Source organism: Strix aluco, chromosome 8 (assembly GCF_031877795.1).
Source record: "Strix aluco isolate bStrAlu1 chromosome 8, bStrAlu1.hap1, whole genome shotgun sequence".
NCBI classification, from domain to species: domain Eukaryota; kingdom Metazoa; phylum Chordata; class Aves; order Strigiformes; family Strigidae; genus Strix; species Strix aluco.
In genome coordinates, this window is record NC_133938.1 from 3,689,336 (window position 1) to 3,715,258 (window position 25,923).

The 25,923-nt window shown below is 39.3% G+C and overlaps 1 protein-coding gene across 2 annotated transcripts in view; it reads right to left on the reverse strand.

The window, feature by feature from the left end:
* PATJ (PATJ crumbs cell polarity complex component) overlaps nucleotides 1-25,923 on the reverse strand; it is a 160,729-nt gene that overhangs the window by 68,515 nt on the left and 66,291 nt on the right. For both annotated transcript variants that reach the window (XM_074831865.1, XM_074831866.1), the window contains exons 25-27: nucleotides 25,468-25,578; nucleotides 23,958-24,035; nucleotides 20,519-20,636 (exon numbers count right to left, since the gene is read on the reverse strand). In XM_074831865.1, the coding sequence (XP_074687966.1) occupies nucleotides 20,519-20,636; nucleotides 23,958-24,035; nucleotides 25,468-25,578 (307 nt within the window). The remainder of the gene's footprint in view (nucleotides 1-20,518; nucleotides 20,637-23,957; nucleotides 24,036-25,467; nucleotides 25,579-25,923) is intronic.

Here is a 25,923-nt window from a genome sequence, read left to right on the forward strand (position 1 = left end):
CTTTCAAACAATATACTATTATGCTGCTGCATATGTTTCCCTGCCTCAGCCGCTATTCCTATTATATTAAACAGAAAGATAAAAGAAATAAATGGGGACAATATGGTCAGGATATTGGAGTTTGCATGATCTAGTATTGCAACAAATACACAATTTATCTGCACGGAAAAAACAGACACCACTTCTCAGGAAGGCAAAAGGCTCTTTAAATTACAAAGATATATAAAGCACTTGCAAAGGGCTGAAGGAGCCTGTTTCCCAAACCTGCTGAAATCTCCAGTTAAATGAGCTGAAAGGGAAGAGGTGTTTCTTTTGAAAATGGTGTCTCTGCGTGATGCAAATTAGAGACCATCTAGAAAGGTAAAAAGAGGAAAGAAAAAGCGCTGTATGACTCAGCTAGGTGATTGGGTTTAGTACCAAATGCTCAATATTAAACTGTCAAGCAAAATACAGAAAAAAGAAAAGGGTAAAAACACCACAAAAAGAAATAACAGATGATATTTGTATATAGAAGGTGATACTGAGGATTTTACACCCCTCTTGTATTACTTCAGATAACTATTAGCAACATATGCTGGCTTTTGGAGACTTTACAATGGTTTCATTTATCAGCCTGTGTTCATTTTAATGGTTTTAGCTACCATTTTTATCACATAGCACATAACATGGTTACAGTCCTAGCCTTTTCTGAGATTACTCTGCTCAGACAGCAGTGCTGTAGCATCACAACTGTTTTTCATTTAGTAATGATAGATATCAGAATGCAGCCAGCATCCACTACACAGAGCCAACCTTGCATATCAAACAACTAATTCCCTTCTTGATTTCACTATAAACATTAAAAAAAAATAATGTAGGAAGTCCCTTGAAAGCTAACCCTAGAGCTGTGAGGGCAGCACATCTAATTTACTGATTACAATTTACAAGAACCTAAATAAGCATATTGAAGAGACCATAATTGAACAAATGGGGTTTAGAATTCTCCCACTACTAATAATATAATAAGCTTATTGTTTTAATCTTCCCACTAGCCCTCTGTTCAGCTCCAAGGAGGCAGACAGTTCTTCAAACCTTATCTCTAAAGTGATGAACCTGTCTGGTTTTGTAAGCTTTACACTGAAAAATAGAGAGAACAGAATTTCTGAAATACTTTCTTAAATTCCATAAAATCATTCCAGTTCTCTCAGTGATCAGCATGCACGAGAAAAATATGGCAGTTGTATTCAACATTGACAAATCTAAACCGAAGAGCCAAAATTTGGGTTATGGCAGTGTCCCTTCTTTGGGCAGTGAGAGGACAAAGTCTGCTGGGGCTCACATCTTTGTAAATGCTGTTGCCTCCAAACTTGTGGGCAGGGAGCATCCCTGCAGTGATCCAGAAACTCAGCATCCCCTACAATCTCCTCTTGACAGCCACACCATCCCTTTGGCAACACTTTGCTTCATATACCCCATTTGGAAGTCAGTCACCAAAACTGAAGTGATGATTTTCAGAGAAAAATAAACCCTGGCATTTCTATTATTCTTTGGCACACTTCAGTTAATGCTCCCACCCCAAGCCCAAGTCTGTCATATACAAGGAAGAAAAAAAAAAGAAATACTGTGAGCCAAAATATTATAATGTAACTTTTAAGTACATGAGGGAGAAAATATGCACAAGGTGCCACACAGACAAAGCCTTCTCTACATGAACAGCTGAAGTGTGGGTTTTCATACTGTCACAAATACAACTCACCCAAGCTCAAGTGAAAAACAAGTGTGCATTAAACTCTCCTGAGACAATATTCTTACCCTAACTTGAAGACTACCTCTTTTCTTCTTTTTTTTCCGTGAAGGATTTGGGCTATTGTTTGGGATCTCAGAGTTTCTTCTAACTGCTCCCTTCAGCTCAGGCTCCCATTCCATTTTGCTCCTCTCATGTCATGCAAACGCTTGCAGCAGTTTCTCAGCTCACACAAGAAAACTTTCCTTCTCCTCCAATGCTTTGCCTTAAATCCCACTTGTCCCTCTCATTACTCCTTCTACAGCAGAAGGTACAAATTTCTGCTAGTGATTTTTAACTAATCCAGGAAGAGGGGTATAATGAGAGTCTCCACAATCCACTTCAAGTACCATTTCATTTTGTTCCTGTGAGCAGGTGACATTTAGAAACAGTTATCATTAATGTTTTCTTCCTATAATCAAGGAATCGTCACGCCCGAAGACAACAGCAGAGAGAAAAGTGACATTTAGCCCTGGCTGAAAACCAAGGTAACTGCCATCCGTAACATCAGGGAGCATCTCCAATGCTTGCACCATCTCATGTCAATGTTTTGAACAAACAGAGCTCTTGCCAGCAATTTTTTCCTTATTTCAGGCTCAAAGCTTCATTCTAAAGCTGCAGTTTCTTTATACAACATTTACGTTCTCTGAGGAAGAGATATTGTGTTTTTCTTTTTTAATTAGATGACAAGGACATGATGAGTCTATTCATACCGATGTTTATCTGAGATCTTTAATACTTTTAAAAGTAGATTTAGTTAAAGTGTGGTAAGCAGAGCATCCTGATGCTAATAATTGCTGATTAGAAGGGAATCTGCCCTCCCCTGCACACTATACTTCCATTCATTTGCCTTTCAAATGACGCATTAGCCCTCATCAAAGCGCTTGGGTTTCCTCAGAAGTGACCTCCTCTGGGTGCTGTGATCTCGCAATCAGTCACTCCGGTGGAGCACTGATGCTGAGCTCAGAGTAGTCTTACAGGCTTTGGAGGAAAGAACTGGCAAAAGCTGCCCGTGTGCTTCTTGCCTGCTGCCCCAGGACTGATAAACTGGTTGTTTCCTCTAGATGCGGGCTAGATGTTGGAGCATCATACCCCCACTAGTTGATTAAATACAGTCAAATAGCAAGAGAAACATTTACCTTTTGATAAAATCCTCCATGGGGATACAAATAGTTAGGTGCAAAAACATACCACATCATAGTTGATGTTGGGCCCCATAAAAGGCCCAAATGAAGGCATTTTGAACTAATTACATCCTTAAAATGTGGGGTAGCCTCAAAGGGCAGCTGCTGGAGATCCCATTTTTAAGCTGTTGAGAAGATAACTGAGAAAAATCCCATTAAAAATACTCTACTGTATAATATTGCAGTATATTATATTGTGCCGTGCAGTTTAAGTCATCTAAGGCCAAAATACTGCAGTCTTCAGAGCTTCCCAGCCCACTCAGTGGTGACGGCACCGAGCAGCGTGGAGATAAGGCTCAGTTATCACAGCTGCCAGGCTCACTCACGCTGCACCTCCCAAGAGGAAAACAGTGTTGCTCCCGCTCTGCTGAGGCTTGCCTAACATAGTTCTCTGGGAAGCTAGGGTATGTTAACAGTATATGAACATCAGAAAATACTGATTTCCATCTGCAGTCTCCAGGAAATTTGAAATATCTCTAAACGCACATGGCTTGCACTTGTGGCCTGCTGCACGGCGGCTATGACCTGGCGTCGACGTGCCCACCGAGTGTCAGTGATCTGTCAGGATGCACAATACACACACACAGAATCAGATTCCCAGATGCTGTGACAGATGACGTTTTAACGACCCATTTTTACAATGCAGTTTTGGAAAAAAAAAATCTCACAATTGGGATAGCAATTTCTTTTCTAAGCTAGTCTTTCTGGTAGGAGCAGGTTTTCTGGTTTGCTCCTGATTGCTCTGCTAGGGTCTATAATCTGTTCCCTGCATTTGTATCTGAAAGCTGCTCGTTCATTTGATTGAAGAGCAAGGGTGTCTGAGACCGAACAAAGAATATTGGGGAACTCTAATCCATTGCTTTTCTGCTTGGTCTCAACACGAACAAATGAATATTGTGAACATTTAAATTCTTCCTCCCTTGACAGTAATACAGTGTAACTTGATCTGACAGTGTTTCATCTTTAAATAATGATGTTCCCACAAAGCGACTGGCACAGTCATTATCTTGAAATCTTTCTGTACTGAGTCTAATTAAAGAGAATGGCATCAGACTATTGTCAGAAACTGAAAGTTTGTTACCTAACGAAGGCTTTTAGGGGCCTGAGCATCAACTTTCCCAGTGATAAGTAATTGTGAAAGGCAGCACTGAGGACACCTCTCAGAAGCCAAGGTGATGAGACATTTCTCACACACTGATGTGTTCTTAATTTAAGAACCTGCAATGACAGCCTGAACCTCCTCCATCTAAAGGGGGATGGGATGAGAAAATGGGGAGACTTTTGGACTTAATATTACTTCTTGAAGTAGCAAACATAACCTGTACTGATGAGCCCAAAGATCTATAGAAAATTCTTAAAGGAAGGTCTCCAGGGGAATTGCCACCATTTGTGAAACATAATAAAAAACCACATGTAAACCTTCAAATAAAATCAAAACAGTTGCACTAACAAGCCATAAAAGTAAAAAAGACAAGGAACTGGTTGTGGAAGAGCAGGTAAAGAGAAGGAAATGATACTGTGCAGCTGGGATAAGAGATGGTGGAGAGGAGATGGCAGGAAGAGTGTCCCAACTTAACGTGACTGCTTGCTCTGCCATGGCAGCACAGCCTTGCAACACAACAAAGCTAAGTGACATTAGCGTGACTTGACAATGACTGAATTAAATTTTTGGATTAAAACCCCCCACCACAGTAGTTTAAGTTTGCTTGTACAGCAATTTTTAAATATGCTGTGACAGTGATTAAAAAGATTAAAGTTGGATGAGTCATCTGGGACTGTAAAGCCCAGGAAAATGCCCACAGAGCTATGCTGGAAAATACAGTGCAAGTCTTAACAGCGAGAAGACCCAGGGAAGATAGATCATGATCATCTACTTTAGTTGTGCTTTAATTCAACTGTGATCTTAACGATACATTTTAATCCTCTTTAATATTTTTAGTTTTTAGTTATTTTGCTAAAGATTGATTGTAACTAGTTAGTTACTACAAAAATACATTTAGCTGCAACAAAAGATTGTATTTACAACATATGTTCCTTCTTTAGGCCAACCATGGGGATAAAATGCTATATAAGTATTTAAGGAAATATAAAATTTACTAGACATTTGTTGAAATGCTCAAGATTTATCATATATGTCAGATATTGTGAACAACATTTCTTCTATACTATACACTTTTCCTAAAAATATATACAGTTTGTATTTGGACAGAAATTAGAATGCAATTAAAATATAAGCCATAGCTTTGTAATAAAAATATTGCATACAAATATGCCAATTGTGATTAATATAAAAATGTTTTTATTGAAATTTTTCATTCAAAATGGGAATATTAAACAAAAGCATTGTTATTCTCACAATAGATAATGGAGGTTCTATGGTGATCAAAAACATTTTTAAACGGTCCAATTTCCACTTTGTCAAAGATTTCCTTTTGTCTGTCTTTGGGCCTTCACGAACACCTAGTTAACGATAAACACTGTGCAGTGACCTCAGAGGAGGTTCTGCCATCACACCATGGCCACAAACACTTCCATAATTTTCCAACTGACAACTCTCAACTTCACACTCCTAGTTTTTATTCACAGACCAGAAAAGAAAAATATCCTTTTTCAGCTCCTAACAACTTGTTCAAGTTTGATAAGCTATTTTCATTCCCACCGTATTAGTTGAATAAGCTGTAGAGAGAATAGGTCTTTGTTTCGGGCTGCTGAAGAAAAAGTCAAAAGCTGGATTTTTACTACAGTCAGTTCTGGGTCCAGATTTCTCCCAATTCTCTGGGTGCACACACACTTTTCCTGAATAGTTTTTTCATTTGAATTATGCTAATAGGTTAGAGTATGCTCAGATCTTTATGTAGATTGCCAGTTAAAACTTACAATGCATGTTAAAAGCAGAAATTGTTTGATTTAAATTAAGGGCAAATCCAATTTAAATAAAAAAGAAGCTTAATATTAAAAAAGATGCATATCCAGCTTTTAGAGGACATAAGGTGATAGTGTGCACTTCACTTATAGAACAGACGTGACCAGCCCCACAACACTGTTTAGTCTTATTTATCTTCTCTTTTTTTTGGGGGGCAGCTATACAGAATCAGTATTTTGCTAGGTCCATACCTGGTTAGTCTTTCATCATGAAACCATGCTCTGTAATTCCCCCGAGCTGCTGAGAGGTCTGTCAGCTACTTGAAGACCATCCCTACACTGCTCTTGGTGTGTTACATGCCCAGCTCATCACTGCACACTTCTGGACATGAAGCCAAGAAACAAAATACCAGGTAAGAAGGAACAGGGCCAGCCCACCCCATACCTCCCTGCATCACGCAATGCTCCTGCGGAGACAAGAAATTTCAAAAGAGTTAAGTCTGGGTTGGTTGTAGGTCCTGTTTTTTTGAGCTATCAAACAGCTTTTTACAACATCAAGCAATGCTTAGAGACTTTGTTTGTTTAAGTAGAAACCTGAGTTTCCCAATGTCATGGCTTGCCTTTGATTGCTTAGGTAAAACGAAAATGAAAAATGACTGCAACACCTGGCAATGTTGCAGACTACCAATTTCTGTGTCTTAGAACAAAACAAATCCATACATATAATTTCACTTTAAAGCCTCTTCTATTAATAAAACACCAACAATAATTATTCTACTATATCTTTCTATATTTTCAGCTATGATGTGTGTATTTAATTTATGATGTCTAATGTATTACATGTAAAACATAGCATTACATGTAAAAGAGGTACACAAACTAACGGTATAGCCACCGCTGGGCAACTGTTGGCTTCAAGTCCAAAAGAGACCTGCAACTCAGAAGAGAAAGACCTACTCACACATCTCCAAACAAGATTTCTGATATACAGCTTGGCTCTCCTATGATTCAGAGAGCACTACTGGCAACCTCTGGTAACACTAATCCACAGGATCCCTTTCCCAAGCCAGCCACTGAGCTACAAGATAGCCAAGAGCACGCGCCAGCGCATCGCTGCGCTCCTGTCTTTAACACAGCCCCACGTTCCCCTCCCATTTCAGGAGAAGCAAACTGCAGCTCCCCTTTGTGTGCTTTGGTTTCTCATCAGCCTGGTCCAGCTGGCAGCATTGTGCAGAGCAGTATTCGCACAGCCCACGCCTGCTCATCACTTGCTTTGCTCTCAGCCTGTACACTTCATGGCTGAGGTGGCACCTCAGCTTGAGCTGTACCCCGAAGTGAAGACCTTTTCCAGCCTTATGGAGGACAGGATGAAAGAAAGGGACCCACAGCACAGCACCCTAATTTTAGATCATAGCTTTAGCCTGTGAGAAGTCCCACGCGATGTGGAGCTGAAGAACATCCTCCCTCCCTCCTCTGTTCAAGCCAGCTCTCATGCTCCTCAGAATCCCCTGTGAGCCTGTGCAGGTCACCAACCCACCAGAAAACCATTCCTCTAATGGTGGAGCAGTTTTCTGCTGAGTGAGATGAACAGCCTGAGGAAGGGAAGAGCAACAAGCATGTAAGTACCATAAACAACTGGGGAAGGTGGGAGCAGAGACAGGTGCTCCCCCTTTCAGCTCATAGTTAGATGGTCTCATACTGTGGGGCTTCAGCCTGAGAAATAGCAGAATATTAGAGGAGGATGGCAAAGTAAACACTTCTCATATAGTCAAACAGCTAAATGCAAAATTCCAGGCTGAAAACATACCGTTTGATTAATCCTATTATTCCAAGAAAGAAAGGCACTAACCAAATAAAGAATTAACTCAAATGTCTCTTCTTAAAATGAGAAAGCAAGGGTTTATTACTTGGAATCATTTTAAATTCTCCTATGTCATATAAACTGAAAATAAGTATGTATGCTGTGCTAATAAGAACACAGATTTCTCTACCACTGAAAGTATCAGTCAGACAGCAACTCTTGCATTTATGCAGCCAACTGCCATTTTCTTTTTCCATCAGGTGAGGCAGGAGGATCTGGACATGGATCTGGGAATGGATAACAATTCCTCTGTACACAAAAATCCCCATTTAATATCACTGTGAAATCATAAACTGGTTGTATACACTCCCTAAATAAGCCATACATCTTATTTAATCAGCTGTCTTGAGAGTCTATTCAAGAAGTTAATCAGGTTTATGCTGCACTTATGACATCATAAAACTTGACAGATTTGATTAAATACGACAATATTTTGTATCAGAAATTCTATTCTGATTGTTTTTACTTTCTCCAAAGGACAGAGTCTACGAGATCTGTTTTCTCTTCCACAAAGAGTAAAATAAAAGGATTATGGTCAGACACCTTTGCTTATATCACATTTCAAATAAGAGGTGATAAGCAAGGCATTCATTTCTCTGCAGAAGAAAAATAAAATCACAAACAAGTGAACAGTGTATTTTTAACAGATTTTTTTAGTACCAAAATATGTTATTAGGTAACAAATAGCTTCTCTTTAATGTATTTAATGAAATAAAGTTATTAATGCATTAAGCTTTGGGCATTTTCTAGATGAACACAATTATAATCAGGAAATTGATGATGTATGTGAGCAGAGACTTGCAATATGTCAAACACTCTCTCTTTTCCTTCTGGCAAAAGAAATCCATCTCCAAGGATTTATCCAAGAGGAAGAGCTAAATGGATAAACTTCACTATATTAAATAGACTTACTTTTTCCACTCTGACTGGAGGAGGAAATCAACTAAGAGAAAGTTAAAAAACAAACGCTTGAGGGAAAAATAAGAGTGGGGTATGGTAGTTTTTACTGTAAATCTTTTGGGTTGATATTCAACTGATTTTTTTTTTTCCTCTTGTGGAATTCAGCCTTCAGAAGGGACGATTCAGATGCATCCATGACTTGCTCCTCAGGAATAAACACTGTCTTTTGGGTAAGCTGGAACTCCATGGATCCTGCTTTTTGTTTTATTTTATTTTATTTTAAAATTTAAATGGCCATCTAACCCCTGGAAACTGTGGCATGGTGGTCCAGAAGGCTCAAGATGCTTTGTGTATCTTACGACAGATGGCTAACCAAGACATCCAACAGACGGTAACCAAGCCAGAAGAGACGCCAGGTCTTCCAAACTGCAGTCCGGGGGTTACGCTCCAGTGTTTACTAATTATATTTTAATCTGTTAATATAAATAAAGTTTAATTCTAATAAGGTAATCTATTTATTCTGTTTTCCTATAGGAACAAAGCTTATGCAATCATACCCTGTGCAATCCAAGCTCCTGCCCCCAAACCTTTGAACCTGCTGGCCAGTTTGAAGCAAATCTGATGGTGGACCAGGGGTCTCAAAGGTACTATAAAAAGTTCATGAAAATAAGCAGTTGTGCAGAGGAGAGGGAGAGAAACCTGATAAATACCCTGACTGGGGGAAAGGCTTCGGTGTGAGATCACACTTTATTAAAGCGTCAAAGAATTCACAAGAGAGAAAGCCCTTAGAAATGCTCCAGCCACAGGAAAAGCTTAAATCGGAGCTCACACCTTCCTCGACACCTAAGTCAGTCGAACGGGAGACACAAATCTGTAGGAATCCAACTTCATTAGCTGCAGTACTCACAGAAGTACTTGTTAAAATCTTCACAACTCCACACTCAAGTTCTAGCTGGGCGCAGCACAGAGAGCACCCAACCAGTACCTCTGTCCTCCCCTCAAAGCGGCTCTCCTACGTCTCTCCAAGTGGAGTACAGAAATCAGACAAAAAGGATAAGGGGAAGGTCTGCCAACACACGGCTATCAGGGGACAGGGAGGACGGGCTGGAGCAGATGTACCAACTGGCTGCTATACAGACCCATCCAGGGATGCCGGAAGGGTGAGCCCATTGGTTTGCTCTGATGCCAAGAGCCATCCGGTTGCGCCGCCAGCAGCTGCCACGGGTGCTGCTCGCTCTGCCCTTCCGAGCCGGCACTCTCCCTGACACGTGTCACTGTGCAAGTCCTACCCATTTACAACGCCACAATATGCCTCCTGCACACACAAAAGAATGACCACATCATTCTGTCCCTGAAAGGCTTCGCTGAACTCCCCATTCCTCACAAAATCCCTTTCAACCTCTTTCTTGGCCCTCGCTCATAAACTGCCCATGCTCATCCTTGCATACAGCTCTACTCACCTCCCTCGTCCATCACGTCCCAGTCTCATCTCATTTCTTCCCCTTCCACTCTTCTCCCAGCCCTTCAGTGTTACCTCACTACTTATCACACTGTCAGGCTGTTCACTTAATGGCTTTCTTCCCTTGAAAAACAGTATTTTAAAAAAAAAAAAAATCGCATCTTCTAACAACTCAATCCTGAGATGAGCTCTTGCTGTAAAATTACTGCATTGTCTATGTAAATACATTAATGATACACAACTAAATGATACTGTATTAATCCTCAAATGACCTGTCAGATCCCTGAGAGAATAACAGGTTACAAAATGGAGGAAAGTACAGTGAAACCTTATGGGGTTTAAAACAGAGTTTTTTTGCCAAACACTTGAAAGAAATATAGTTTCTGGTTCAGAACAGAGTTTGCATTAAGGTTTACAATTCAGTGCAGAAAAATGTCCAGGGCTGAGGGTCCAAGTCGCAGGTGAGCCTGGCACAGGGCGCAGGAGGGTCCAGCACCAAGGGAATCTCATCCCTCCTCTTTCCCTGGGCATCCAGCCTATCTGCTGTGGCTGAGCGGCCCAATGACTGCGTTATGGAGCAGTCATGGCTCTACCAGACCGATTTCAGGATCATTACACACTCTAGTAGTATAGGATACACTTTGCTGCTGCTTTAAGGTACGGCAAATGCTGCTGCTCACTGTTTACTCCCAGAGCACCTGGAGGGATGGAGACTTAGTAGCATAATACTGTTAAGAACCCTTTGGATGGTGTAATCCCTCAGTGCTCTCACAAGCACAGCGTAAAGAGCCATAACTTAGCTCCACACGCATGTGTGCACACAAACAAATGCCTTGTGCCTTCATACTCTCTGGTATTTCCATCCAAATTCCTCTCAATTTAGGTATGTGGTTCAACTCTAAGTAACAGCAAATTACAAGTACAGGAATTTATGTTCAATATCTTGTAATATTTCCAGGACCATCACACCATGGAAATGACGACTTCCCACCTTACTTTATAGAGGATCTGGTTCAGTATACTATGTAAATTTAACATTTACGGTCAAAAAATGCTACTTAAGCTTATGGTTCTGAAATTGCAGATAAAACACGTAAGTATTTACAAGTATGTGACAGCTAATGCATTTGGTTTTCAGTTAAGGGATATGAAAAACCTCTGAAACTACCTAAAGCATTTTAAAAAACCCAACCAAACCAAAACCACTATTAAAAGCATTTGATATCTACAGAACAATCACAAAACAGTACGACAAAGTCAAGTTTTACCACTCCTGGCTTTAGACAACGTACGTAATTCACCTGTAGCTCTGTTCCCTGGCAGCAGTACACTCATCACCTGAGCAGGAATTCCCAAGTTTAGCTCACTCAGGTACTGCTGTCGGGACGGCAGTGGCTCCTGGCTCTGCGTGGGCCTGGCTTAAAGACACGCAGAAAAGCAGGGTCCTCCTCCACACTTAAGCCTTGTTCTTCCCCCAGACCAAGACAGTCCCCTTACCTGTCCTATTCTCCTGTTGCACATTCTAACTCACAAACCCCATTACTCCACTTTGCTCCCCCTTCTCCCTTACCTTCTCAAAATGACCCCAGAATATGATGCCACCATCAGCTCTGCTCCTGGATCTGGAATTACAGCTGTGGATCCTGACAGCGGCTGGTTCCCACGGCACGGGCAGTGGGCAGGGCAAGGACAGAGCTGGGAGCAGACAGCACCAAGATGCCACTGCTAGGCAGTACCCGACATGCCATCTGCCTGCTGGAAACACTTTCCATCCACCAAGGTTAATGGGTGTCTTGATGGAGGTGCTCACCCCTGGCCTCTGGGGAGCGCACGGGGGGCCACACAGAACGGGCTACGGACTCTGCCCACACGCAGAGGGGTGCCAGCGCAGCCCAGGCTCCTCAGCTCTAGAGGGCTGTGCTCCTCAGACCTCCGCTCCATCTCTGCCCAGCACACGCCCGCACACACGTGCACTTTTTACATTCACAGCAGCAGACATCTGCCGTTTCCTTGATGATCCCCAAAAGCTCAGTGCTTTAACATTTCCTCTAATAACTTTTTTGGGACGCAGAGACAGAGAAGCACAAGCCATGATCTCTAAGAACTGAAGCAAACAGACATGCCCATCATTATATTACTAATAAAAGTCTCATTATTACTTCTGGGGTAGCAGAAAGAACTACCTGCCCTTTAGCCAGTTGCTACAACATCTCTTCTAATTTCAATATAGCAAAAGTATTCTGAATCTGCAGATAAAATAGAGATGTTCATCTGATGCAGATAGTTTTTTACACACACACACTTATATATATGCGCATGTATATATAGATCTCCTTCCTAACGTCATTAGCTTGCAAGTAGTTTCCAATATGCACGTGGCCACTACAAGACATAAAGAAAATTATTCATAGTCTGTCACAGTGTACTATAACTAGTATACCTACAGATAAATATTCTGGATTGCTCTTTAAATGCCAGCTATCCTGATAAAGAACAATTACATACCTGCTCAAAGCAGAAGGTAAATTGATGACTAGCCCCTAAGCCACTACATTGAATAAGAGAGAATCAAGTCTTAAGACTGAGGAGCAAAAGATAACTTCAACTTTCTCAAACAGTTAAAGAAGTTATTCTGGACAGCTGTCTCAATTACTGTAATACTGTGGAAAAACTAGGTAACATCTGTAAAGAATAAAATTATTGTCATTTAACATTTTTACTTTCCCTTCTGTTAGAGGCTTACTTCCACTACATATTTGGAGTAGCTACTGTTTAAATGAAGCAGACCATTTTGGAACAGAGCTATTATGCAAATAATCTATTCTGTAATCTAACTAAAAGCAATTCTGTGCTAGTCTGGACAAGACATGATGCACAGCAGAATTTCTTCTTAATTTTTTTTTTTGTGCAGTGGAGCAACATAATTTATGATGGTAATGATGAAAGATATCTTCCTATCTAAAAATCAGACATTTAGGAATATAAACACATAACCACCTTTTATGGGCTAGTGCTTGCCCTTCATTTATTTATTTAAACATCTACATCCTTTTTACATATTTTTAGTTGCAAGTCATTGCAGTGATATTGTGTTCTTCAATGAGAGCAATATAAAGAGCTACTTGTATTATCCTCTCTTAGCAAGTTTGTACAGTGATACCTGTGTATGCAGATTTATACCACAGACATTATCTTCTATCTGTAAGTTATATGAAATTACTTATCTGTAACACCTGAGTAAGATCAAAGATCCCAAACAACATAAGCCACCTGCACCATGTCTTAGACAATGTAATAACCTTAAAACATCAAATCAGTATATTTCATGCCTAGCATTTTAATGCTATTCTCTGGGTACCTGGCTTGTGTGGGAAGAAAAGATCATACCTAAGAACAAATGCAATCTAAGGCAATATTTAAAGATTAGATTATCCTTCATTGCAAACAGCTCATTTGTTTACTATCACATTGCTTTATTCTTGTTTTGCCTCCTTATACCATGAAAATGCTGAATATTCAGTTTAGATTCCCCAGCAGCTTTTTATTTTAGTCTAAAAACATTTACCTAACACATTCTTAACAAGCAAAGTGAAGAAAATTCAGCCATCTGTCTCTACATTACAATAACAGTTATGGAAGAGTAGATTATTCTATATAGCAAGAAATTTAATGCTAGGAATTCTTATACTTTAAGCACTGCGTGCTCACATCAGTTTTGTATATAAGAATGTTGAACACCAACATACACAGAAACAATGATTTATAAGCAAACACAAGACAAAATATTTTAAAGATATTAAATGCATTCATTATTTCAATCATGCTATATGTCCATGCTTCAAACTGAGAAAAAAAAAAAAAGATCTGTGCTATTATTTTCTTATCTCCAGCACTTCACTAGTTCTAAATTATCACTAAAAATACTTAAAATGACTTGCTGGAAACAAACATAATACAGAGATAGATCTGAATCCTTACCTGGGAAACCCCCTTGTACCATTGCTGTACCAGCATGTACTTCAAGATATCTGCATTCCTGACAAACATTCAATGCTGTAAGCAGCTCAAATCCTCATCATACACAGACTCAGTGCTTGTCTTTCTTCTGACGACCTTGGGCCTATTTTTCTGAGATTTTTCTCTCCTTAAGGGCAAACCGTCTGTCTGTTTCTATTATGAGATGCCATCAATTATATTAATTTCAAGCTACCCACAAGCTAACAGTTACATCTGCCAGCAGATGAAAGCTGCCTATGAAAGTATGCAGGGAGAAGCAGATCTCTGGTTTCCCACATCTGACCCACTGATGCTCTACGGCTGCTGTTTGTGCACTGGCTTACTCTGCTAGCATTCGAATGACATCTCTATCTCCAAACACGAGTCACCTCAAACGTTTGTTTATATCGCTGTTAGCTGCAGGTACTATCGCGCTTAATGACCCACTGCATGGCAAAGTAGCAGTTAATAGACATTATTTATCTAAGCATCCTTTTCATGCAAGCTACAGGGGTTAGAAACGAATTTCTCTTCATCAAATGGCTTCATTAAATGTGTTATTTTCCAGTGCTGCAAGTCTTGCAGTTTACCAACACTGATGTGTGTTCATGGCGTAGGGTTTGGTTGGTTTTTTTTTTTTTAACGTCAGAAAACAAAACCAATCTGTCATTATAAGCATAAGAAGGATTCAAACTTCATCGTAACTTGTAATTTGCTGAAACCCTAAACAAGCAATGTTAGCTTTACTGCAATGAGTGCTGAACTGAAATCTGAAGAGATTCAAAATCCTTCATTTAGTAATTAAAAAAAGCAAAGATAAAAATCTCTCTCTAAATTTATAAACATACTTAGTTATTTTGGGAAGTCCTTACTAATTCTCTGTTCCAAATGCTACATTTAAAACAACTCAAAATACTCAGTTATTTTGTTAATACCATTAATTTGTTCATTTTTAAAGTTCATTATCCTTTCTTTAGAATATGTATCACAGCACACACAAAGCCATCTGTTCAGTGCATTATGTACAAGCACACAGTAAAAAATACAAGAAGTCCCAGCTGCAATTTTACTATTAATTCATCAAAAATGTAATTTCCTTTTGCAATACTTCATCAGATGATGAGAACTGTGCATGTGATTCACAAACAGAGTAAAAAACCCCAGCCCAATAACAAAAACCCCAACCAGCCCACAACCCCAAACTACAATGACACCAACATCATAATCTGTCCTCATGTGGCACAACAGCTTGTGCGTCTGCCTAGTGTGTACAGCCCTTCTGGATATGATATTACAGCTGGTTACAAAACTTACATATTTTAGCTAATTATGGGTCAGAACAAGAATGGGAAAAGAAGATTAGCAGTACAGAGTCATATTAAATAGAGATTAACACAGAGCTAAAAAATGAACGTCACTGCTCTATTTGTCTAATCCTGGCTCTTGCATGATCTTTGGAAATCCACCATCCCGAACACACTTGTTACTACATTTAAGAAAATTAAATATTGCAATTACTAATTTTTCAATATTTTATTTTCATGAAGCTTGAAGCATTTTTCCAAGCTCTCTCTTACTCGTTGAACATCATCTCTATTTGCTGTTGATTGCAGTGACATCTATTGGAGAGGCAGTGTTTGGCTACACAAGCTGCCTCACCTGAACATCACTGTTTTCAGGTGTGTCCCCCCCCCCCAAATTAAAATTAAATTAAGAATGACCCTTCCTTTGTTTTAGCACAGTTTCACTTAAAAGACTCTAAACAGTCAGATCCTCAAGAATTATACCGATTTGTCAGTGGTTTTGATTTTAGTCATTGTTAATAATTCTGGCATTTGTCCAAAGTGCCAATGATCGTTTTCCCCTCTTTGCCCACAGCAGTACGTAGACGCTTCCCGAGGACGTATTTCTGCACACCCCGTATACTTGACCATACCTTCTACAAAGTCTCAACTGAACTTTATTCCTTTTTTTCATCTTTTGGTTTTTAATGAAAGCCACCATCCTCTCACGTGAATATGGATATCACTGACACTACAGAAGCTGCTAAAAACCTTAGGTGTGATGAAATCACTCTGCTCACACGCCCAAGAGCTTTCTAACCCCAGCTCAACCCTACCTAGACAACAGGCAGCATGGGTTTGTCTGAACCAACTTACACACGTGAGCACACACAGACTCTCCCCTCTTGCACCCTCCACACCCACAGATTTACCACAATAGGGAATGCAGAGTCGAAATACTACAGTAGTTTTAAAATATCTTGCTTTGGTAGAGAAACCACCATTTCTCAAAAAGCATTTTAGGAAGATAAATCATTATGCTTTCTTACAGCTTCATTGATTTTTACATTATCTAGAGACAAAATAAAAGGAAGGGGGTGTTATTATCCCCTTATTAGATACAATTAAATATCCTTGCAGACAGGAAGTCTGAGCACAGCAGTATCTAGTCCATTATTTTAGCCACCTTTCACAAATTTTTTATTATTATCTGTTTTTATTATTTTAAACTTACTTGAAACCAGCCAGATCAATCTCAGTCAACTAACTAGACAAAAGATTTTACTAAAAAATATAATATCAACTGAAATTAAGGATTCCAAGTTCTTTCAGTAGTTGTCCTTTTTAAGGTCTTTCCTAACTTACGATCATTTCAACTCAATCACAAAAGTATATCTAAATTGTACAGTTATGAATGCCCCAAGGAAAACCTTACAAAACATTCCATTACAAACTACTCTGCCCATCCATTTCCTCTGCTTCTTTTTACTACTAACCCCTCATTAGAGCAATAAGCCGCAACAGGGTGCACATTAGTCTATTAGCAGATTCTTAGTGCACACCTACAGCCATCCACCACTCCAGGAAAACACACCAATGCCTATTGATGCAGTCTGTAGCACAGCTGCTTGCAAGTACAAATAGCTCCTTTGTACACTCTCCCCCCTCCTTTTACTTGTTTTGATTAAAAAAAAAATAATCCTATTCAAAACCTGATGTTTTTAAGGTTTGGGAAGCCTAAAAAAACCTCTTCATGGAGTGCAACCTCCTGTAAGATGAAGCATTTTTAAGGCTCTTTTTTGCAGCAGGATGCACACACTGCAAGTTTTACAAAACTATTTTAAAGAGTAAACTGAAAGCCTTAAAACAGCAAAGTCAGAGCAAAGAGTAAGCAAAAACTACATCACATAGGTTTAGAGTTGAATATTGATAAAGATTTGACAGTATCACTAGAAGAAGTTGTAAAACAAGAGGAAATACTATTTTCAACTTGCCTTCAAAGTCTAGCTAAGAACCTAGAAAATAATATTGGAAGTAATGGTGGTTCAAATGAAACTGAAATATAGAGCAGAAGCAGGTCTGAAACTAAGGTTCTTGGGTGCAAGAAGACACATTTGGAAAAAAACCAAACACCTGGAACTTTAAACTTCTTAAACCACAGAAACATGGAGGACGTTTGGAGTTTCTCTAAACCAAGAGCTACCCTGTAGTTCTATTCCTAACAAGGATTCACCCTATCTGGATCAAAAACATTTGAAAAGAAAAGGGAGAACATCTATAAGAAATGACTGTTTGTTCCAACAAGTCAGCAATGAAAGCTACAGTTTCAGTGGTGGAAAAGCAGAAATAAAAGGGAGCATTGCCAAAAGGCAAGTGGATTTAGATCCCACAGGGGAAATTAAATCAATACCAAAAGGTTATTCAGCCACTTTAAGGAGAAAACAAGCAAAACATGAAGACTCTGAGGCAGTATGGATGGGACAGAAAGGAAAGAAAAATCTTCTAAGTACGGCAGGAAGACTAACAATGCTTTGCTTTCATTTTCAGTATGGGGAATGATGAAGGACACAGAGACAAAAGATAAGAGCATGGGTCAAATCAAGTGACAAGCAAGGAGAAAAAATGTCAAGTGGAACAAGTAAAGTATTCCTGGAGTATGAGAGAACTTGACGAGCAGGTTTGTGACACTGCAGTTGTATTAATAAGAATGCGAAAAAATAAAATAAAATCCATCAGGAGCACAACCAGAGGACAGATTTAACAGCTGTCCCACCTCAAAATGCCCGCTAAGGCCTTCCGTGCTATTGACAGAGATTGAGAACTACAGGAAGTAAATGAAAGAAGGAGAGGCTATGACGTGAATTTACCCAAGCTGACACTGCTTCTTCCTTTTAAGATACCTTATCTTCTAAATAAGGAAGACAATAAATCTAGTTCACCTGTGCACTGAAGCTCAGAAAATTAGTTAAGGTTGCAAAATCAGTAGAATTAGTAGGATAAAGTGGGTAAGGAATAAACCAACATGAGCATGCAAATGGACAGTGTTAAAAAGGCAAGTACTGACCTGGGCTAAGATTTCTGGGAAAGGCGCTCAAGAATCAGGACAGAAGTTACAAACCTCAAGTAGTTCACAAAAAAAATACTGTACTGGAATTTACAGAGAAAACTTTGTTTTTCAAGTGATCACAGAAAAGACACTCTGTAAAAGCCCATTCCACAGCTGTCAAGATGTTTAATATCGTTAAGTACAGTTAGATCATTTCTAACATGCTTTTTATTTCAAGGGTTGAGGTACAAACTTAGTTTAAGCTTCCTTAGCCTGTTTTTTATTTTAAAGAAACAGAACAAGGTGGGGAAGAATAAAATGGAAAATGCATATCTTGGTTTTCCAAGATTCACGGGAAAGATAGCTGTTGCAAAACATTCAACTTCAATCAGTAAAAAGGGTAGAGAGAAAGAGATTCATCTGAATAGATCTGCTTGCTGCTGCCACATCTGGTAGGATTGATGAATTTAATATCAGCAGTAGCTTTACCTTTTTAGCTGTTAGACTCAGCTGGCAATATCATTAGGCATGGCAGAACAGCTTAAAAAAACACCAAGCCCATCAATAATAAATTATTTCCGTGCAACGTATTAACTTAGGTCTAGCAAGCACTCAGATTGAGGCATATCCTAATTTGATAACTCAGGTGTCAGGCTACTTATCAAATATATCTTTTATCTGGGAATTATAACTTTAATAACAAGCTGAAATCAGTTTGCTACAATTCATGGTTTAGAGTTGGTTTGAAAGCTCAAGATATATTCTATTCAACATCCACAGAGTCTGCAGTCAAATGCTCCTCCTCACTCCCACTCCCCACAAAAACACTGAAAAACCTTCCTGAGGTAACTATGTGGCACACTTCAAACAGATGAGATGACAATCTCAGTAAGGGGGAGATCTGGAAAAATCTCCAGTTGGTTCAAGAACTCACAGCATTCCCTTAAAGCAACAGAGGCAGAGCTGAACACTCTGCTTCTGTGTCCCCATTACTGTTTCCATGAGAACAACCTTCCAAAATCCTTCTCGTCTCCACCAAAGCAGCCCTAAAAATGACAAACCAACCAAACTCATTAATTATCTTGGCTTCAATGGCACACCATTGCCAAGGAAATCAGCAAGAGATGCTGGAAGAGCTTTCCCACCAGCAGGCCCCAAGCTAGGAACTTCCACTCTGAATGGGAGCCATGGGCGCTTCAAGGTCAAAAGCTACAAAGGCATCTCTCTGCTTTGGCTTACCCATAACTAGGGCAAACAAAAACCTCTCCAAGACAAAAGATGATGAGAAAAATCACTGTAGCAAAAAAACCAAACCAAACTCCAACAAAACCCCCACATGTACGCTGATTTGATACAAAAGACTATAAAGAGAAAAAAAAAAAAGGTAGCTAGTTTTAGAAGATAGGACTCCTAACTGCAATCTTAGTATTCCTAAATATTTTACTGGAAGATAAGCTATGGATAATAATATTCTGTTTATCCAAAGCTGTAATCAACAAAGCAGTATGCTGGAATCTAAGTCACACTGCCAGAAGCTTTCAAGTTGCGCTGCATCCTACTCTTCAGGTCTCTACTCTTCCACAGAGCGCACATCGTCACAATTCACTGCAAAACCCAGAACTGGACAATTGCAGAACCTTTCCCATAAAAGGTGCTACAAAAAAAGGGGATCCTTTTTCAGTAGAGTACTGAAACAATAAGTCAGCAGATTTTTCTTTTTCAAGGAAAATATTTTGCTTGAACAGCATTGTCTGAAAGCAACTGCAGGCTTTTCTGGACAAGGACTGTGCACCAGGTTCTCAACCTGTGTCTGCTCAACTACAGCTGCAATTACAACAGTAAAGCACAACACCTGCCTTTCACTGCTGACATCGCTGCCAAAGCAAGTCCTCTACACATTGCTCAGACATTTTTAAGACTGAAAATAAACAGAGCCCTTCCTACATCTCTTCAGAAGAGCTGAGCTATAGGAGCCTGGCTAGGAAGAGAAGACTATCTAAGTTACAAATCAGTAGCCATTGGTAAGAACAAGGTTGAGGATGAGATGCTATTGCCACCCTGAGCACTACTTCCCATAATACATGCAATAAATGGCAGATATGTTTATCACAATCTGATTGTGTTCTATAAATGTAATCTGATGTAATGATTGTGGCACTACTCACTCTCTGCACAAGCATCCTCATCCTCCTCTTCATCCACGTTAGCTTCCTCTGCATGCAGTCTTTCAAGTGCTCTATAAGGAGGTGGCAATTTCATTGGAGGCGGAGCCCCATATTTTCTCTAATGGATTCAAAGACAAACAGTTACATGTTTTGTAACCTTCATGCACAAGAAAAAAACCCCCCTATTGTCTACTGCACTGTATGTGTACAAACACAGCACTTAATTACAATGCTAAATTCTGCAGCATAGGCATTTCATGCAAGAAATCAGAACAAGAAGTGACACTAAACATCAAAAAAAGAAAATATAGAACCACAGAATCATTCAGGTTGGAAAAGGCCCTTGGGATCATCAAGTCCAACCATCAGCCCTACTCTACAAAGTTCTCCCCTACACCATATCCCCCAACATCTCATCCAAACGACCCTTAAACACACCCAGGGATGGTGACTCCACCCCTTCCCTGGGCAGCCTATTCCACTGTCTGACCACTCTTTCTGTGAAAAATTTTTTTCTAGCGTCCAGTCTAAACCTCCCCTGTTGGAGTTTAAAAATACAATTGTGCATGCACGTTTACTTGCTAACAAAATACCTGTGTATCACCATGAACGTGAAAGTGTGAACAGTAATCAAGGGTTAAAAATAAACATTAAATTCTACCCCATTTCTCATTGGAGACTGAACAACAAAATTGTCTGGTACTGATAAAAGTCAAACTTTTAAACACAAAATAAGAACTCAATCTTCTCAGTGCATCTGCAAATATTTAAACATAAACATGACTTAAATTTAAAAAATATTTTGAATTATAACTTACAAGAAGAGATTTTGAATTATAACTTACAATAAAATTCTATTACCTCACATAAATACAGGCAGCTCCTATAATGATGCATATAGCGGCGCATAGCAGGCATAAAGAATAGGCTCTGGATCTAATGGAGTCGCTTGTCCGTCCGAGCAACTGTTTTTATAGCTCCAAGTAACTGGATCATGCCTTAGCTTGCTACATGATTTCAGTAAATTAACTGTGTCCCATGCAACCCCACTACTAATAGCAGGATGCACTTTAGAAAGGGAACACTGAGTATGATATGCCATTAGAGCAACCAGAATGCCCGTAATTAATTTCTTCTGTAGCTGGGAAATACGACTCAACACCCAAACATCAAACCCAGAATAAAATTTTTTGCTGTGTACAATGAATGCTGAACCTGCATATGGATTTCTAAAATCTTGAGCCTAAATTTGTATAGAATAGTCTAACTAGCAAACTGCAATGCTAGCTACATAGAAAATTTTGTGAGGTAAGGTATCTCCCATCCATTAAAAATCATTACAGGAGAGTGCTGCATTGAAGACAGCATAACAGTAATAAATTAAATTAAATCAATCCAATAGTGTAAAATAAGAGCACTTGGAAACATGACAGCTGTTTCCCCAGAGCATACAATACACCTCCCACCTTTTGCTTGACGCCAGCACAAGTAGAACTGTGCAAAATCCAGAAGATCCAGGAAGCGTGAGAGGACTCACGTTCTCCATTACCGACCAGGTAAAGATGGAAAACCTGCAGCCCTGCTCTTGGCTGCCTGTGGCAAATCAGTAGTATCACTGTAATGCAGTAATAACTCATAGTCTAAATGTTGACTCTTTGGCTTTTTAAGACCTTAAACATTTGTTAGAAAGTCTGTGTGAAATTACACAAGACACCTAAGCTTATCCAGCAGTTTGCTATGGCTCTGAAGTACAAGCTTCTCTAGTCCGCCCTGGCCCGCTGTAAAGCCAGATGAGTAAATTGAGTAAATTGTGCCAGAGCACTCCATTGCACCGTGTTTTTGTATTAACACAGCTCTTCCCAGCACAGAGGCAAAAGCAGTTTACACAGCCAACCAGCAAAATAATGTTAATATCTGGGTTTGTCCACATGAAGCTCAATTGTTTTAAGTGGTTTTATATAAATTACTTCAAGTGATCATTTTTAAACAAACAGATCAATAGAGAATAAACACCAACAAATCAGAGAAAACCTTCAGTATTGAAAAGATAATTCATCATACAGGAAAAGGCAGATTTTCCAGCTGGATGTGGCTGCTTTCAAACCAAACTCTTTTGTGACGCTTTGAAGACTGGACTAGAAATATCATTGATTCCCCATAGGGATGCGGACTAGTAATCCACTAATAGCAACTCTTTCCAACTCAGAGATGCCCCTACTGTAGCACAGTATGACTGCTTTGTGAACTGATGTTCAAAGCTAAAAGGGAGCTACATATTTATGCACTGAAACTCTTCTGTATTCCACCCACCAGTTTACAGCACCAATAGATGAAAAAGGTTTGAAAAAGATTAGGCTCCCTCTTTAACCTCCCAATGCTATAGAATGCAACACACTAGAGTCCTGGAGATTAAAGGCAGCACACTGCAAGAGGATGAGCGCTTTTGAGATTAGAAATATAGATAACAAAACCAAGAAAAGGGGATTGTAACTGCTTCATTGTAAGTATTATCCACTAGCATGAAAGCATGACTTCAACACCTTTCTTGATTTTTTTGAATAACTGAGCTTCATAGCTTCTGGATCTGACAGGAGTCTTACAAAAACTTTTGGAGGCAAGAGGGCCTTCTCCGTTACCCACCACACACCAGACAACCGAGTAGGATCAAATGAAAAGTTCATCGTATTCGTAGTTGGCGTGTTAAACTGCAGTGGGCAAAAGTTATCATCTGCACTAATTCTGTCTCTGCTCCTCCAGTTCTGACACCCTCAAAGTACCTGACCTACGCTCATCAGTCAGCACAATTCCCACAGGAAAATACTTAGGCCATTACAGCAATCTGGCTGGGAATGAGAAATTAAATTTTTCCCTTATTGCAGCGATTAAAACAAATCCACTGGTTTAGACCAAACAGATTTTTTCTCTTTTAAATCTGCTGTGAAGTTGCTTGGAAGTTACTGTGCAGTAATTGCTTCACAATTAGCTGGCCAGCTACAGATCACTCGGTCATTTCCTTGCTTTACACAGCAATGGGAAACATAGGAGACTTCGTGGATTTAATTATCCTATAACATGATTTTACTGAATTTCAGCCAGCCTCACATTAAGGATATCATTTGTGTACATGTTATTTCTCCGTTTCTACTGAACAAAGAGAATCAATTTGCCTCCACGTGGAGCAAAGCAGGTACTTCCAGAAAGATGCCAGTAGAGAGCTGCAGTAAGTACAGGGTTTCAGCACCCAGGGGAGACCCACAGAACATTTGTCAGAAACCTGCTTTGTTTTTGCAGAAATTTGGCAAAAATTACCTGAATCAAAGATATTTCAACAAAACACTTGAAATTTCATTTCATACTTCAGGGGGGGCTTATCATAGAGTTATAATGCATGCCATTTGATTTAGTAAAACTTGGGTATAGCATTGAATGGAATAAATACCTTCTCACTCTTATTTTCTTTGTCTGCATCCTGATCTTTGCTGCCTTTGATTCCCTTAGGCTGTACGGTGGAAACCACCTGAAAATAAATGCATATATCACACATATTAGAAAGAGCATTATAGCCACAAAACAAATATCCAAAAGTTAGGTAATGACAACAATAAAGCTACCCAGTGCACTCTTCATTTTGCCCCATGCAGAAGGGCATTGCAGTGCAGTCTTTAAATTACATTCTTTTACTGAATTTACAAACATTCTCGACTGTTTTTAGTGCTCACTGTTTGATATCTAGCCCCATCTCTTCATTCAATTAAACATTACTCTGAAGTCAACAATATAGATGTACATCCTTGATACAGAGCTCAGTATGAACTCCTGACGTGTCAGTTCTTAATTATTCAGAGAGACCAGTGTCCATGCACACAGACACCTTACAAAAGAGAGCATGTTTAGCCTCCATGTAATATTTCTCCTTGCTGCTCTTTATTCTTTCAAAATGTAATATATTCCCACTCCTCTGACAGCACCTTATTTTGGTGAATGGGAGTTGGGACCGTGCAGCACTGCTAAAAGTCTGTGAATGCCCAGCTTCCTACAGTTCAAAGCAACTCAAACTTCAAGTTATCCATGTTTTCCTTGCTCTTGCTAGATCGACTAGGAAAGTAAGGGTCAGAGATGCAGATGAACACTTAAATGTTCTGACAGTTTTTTGGGATATTTTCTGTGAAAAAGCTGATACAGAAAGGGAGCCAACTCAGCTACCATCACTGTGATTTTTGCCATCACTGCTTGAGCACCTTCCCAGCATAGCTGGTGAAAGTCTTAATAGATTTTGAAAGGCTCCCTGGAGCACTGAAAAAATAATGGACACAGCTGTGTCAGATTTGTCTACAGTTGTCAAAATGGTTTCCCCAGGTCTACCAATCCACCAAAATTCTCAATTAAATTGTCAGATTATACCAAAAGTACATAGAAGTCTTGGGGGGTTTGTGTGTACTACAAGGCAGGCAGAATTGTATGCCTCTTCTTACCAAGGCATTTAAAGGTTTCTTGCCTTGGCCTTGCAGATGAGGAGGCATCTAAATCTCATGATTTAACCTGCTCCCAAATAACTACTTCAGGTCTCTTTGATGACATTTTACACAGAGTTGATGGTGTGAATCTGGCTAATTTTAATTACAGTTTTGTTCATTTGGATAACGGATTATATTTTTAGATTATGAAATATGAACAAATTAAAATACACACGGCCAGACTCAGCTACACAGGTGGGAGAACTGAATTTACACCTAGCCAACAGATGTACATCTGCTTGATTTACATCAGAGAAACAAGGTTTCAAATCAGGACAGACAAGTAATTGATCAATCACATGGTCTATAAACAAAAATTCTGACAGAAAGGATGGACACAAAAATTGATGGCACTTGCTGAAAGAAATTTAGCCAAGTTTAAAATGAGTATTACACATTTATTAAGTTTTAGAGTAAAAATAGAAATAAACTTACTTTTGGTATGTTAGACAAACCCTGAACTACAAACACGACAGGATTTCCCGCATTCTTGATAGCTTCTACTGCTTCCTCGTGTGTGGCGTTTTGTAGGTCTACCCCAGAAACCTAACAAACAATGTTTATTTTTATTAGGTAGCTTGTTTTTTTGGCACATAGTTGTTACAAGAGATCACATATATTTGCAGAAGATTTAGCATATCTGAGGAAGGTACCAAAAGCAGTCAAGAGAAATTATTTTTGAAGTATATTTCCGTGACGGTTTAAGAAAAAGTATATTACTTAGTATTCATAATTAAAAGATGGCCATATGTTTCCCAAAGCAATGCTTCTAGCTAAAAACATAAGGAATAAGATTACCAGAGAATGCTAGATATGATGGTAGGTATAATGCAACTCTTTCAGATTTTACCTGTTTGTGAACTAAACCTGATTTGAAACAATTTTTCAAAA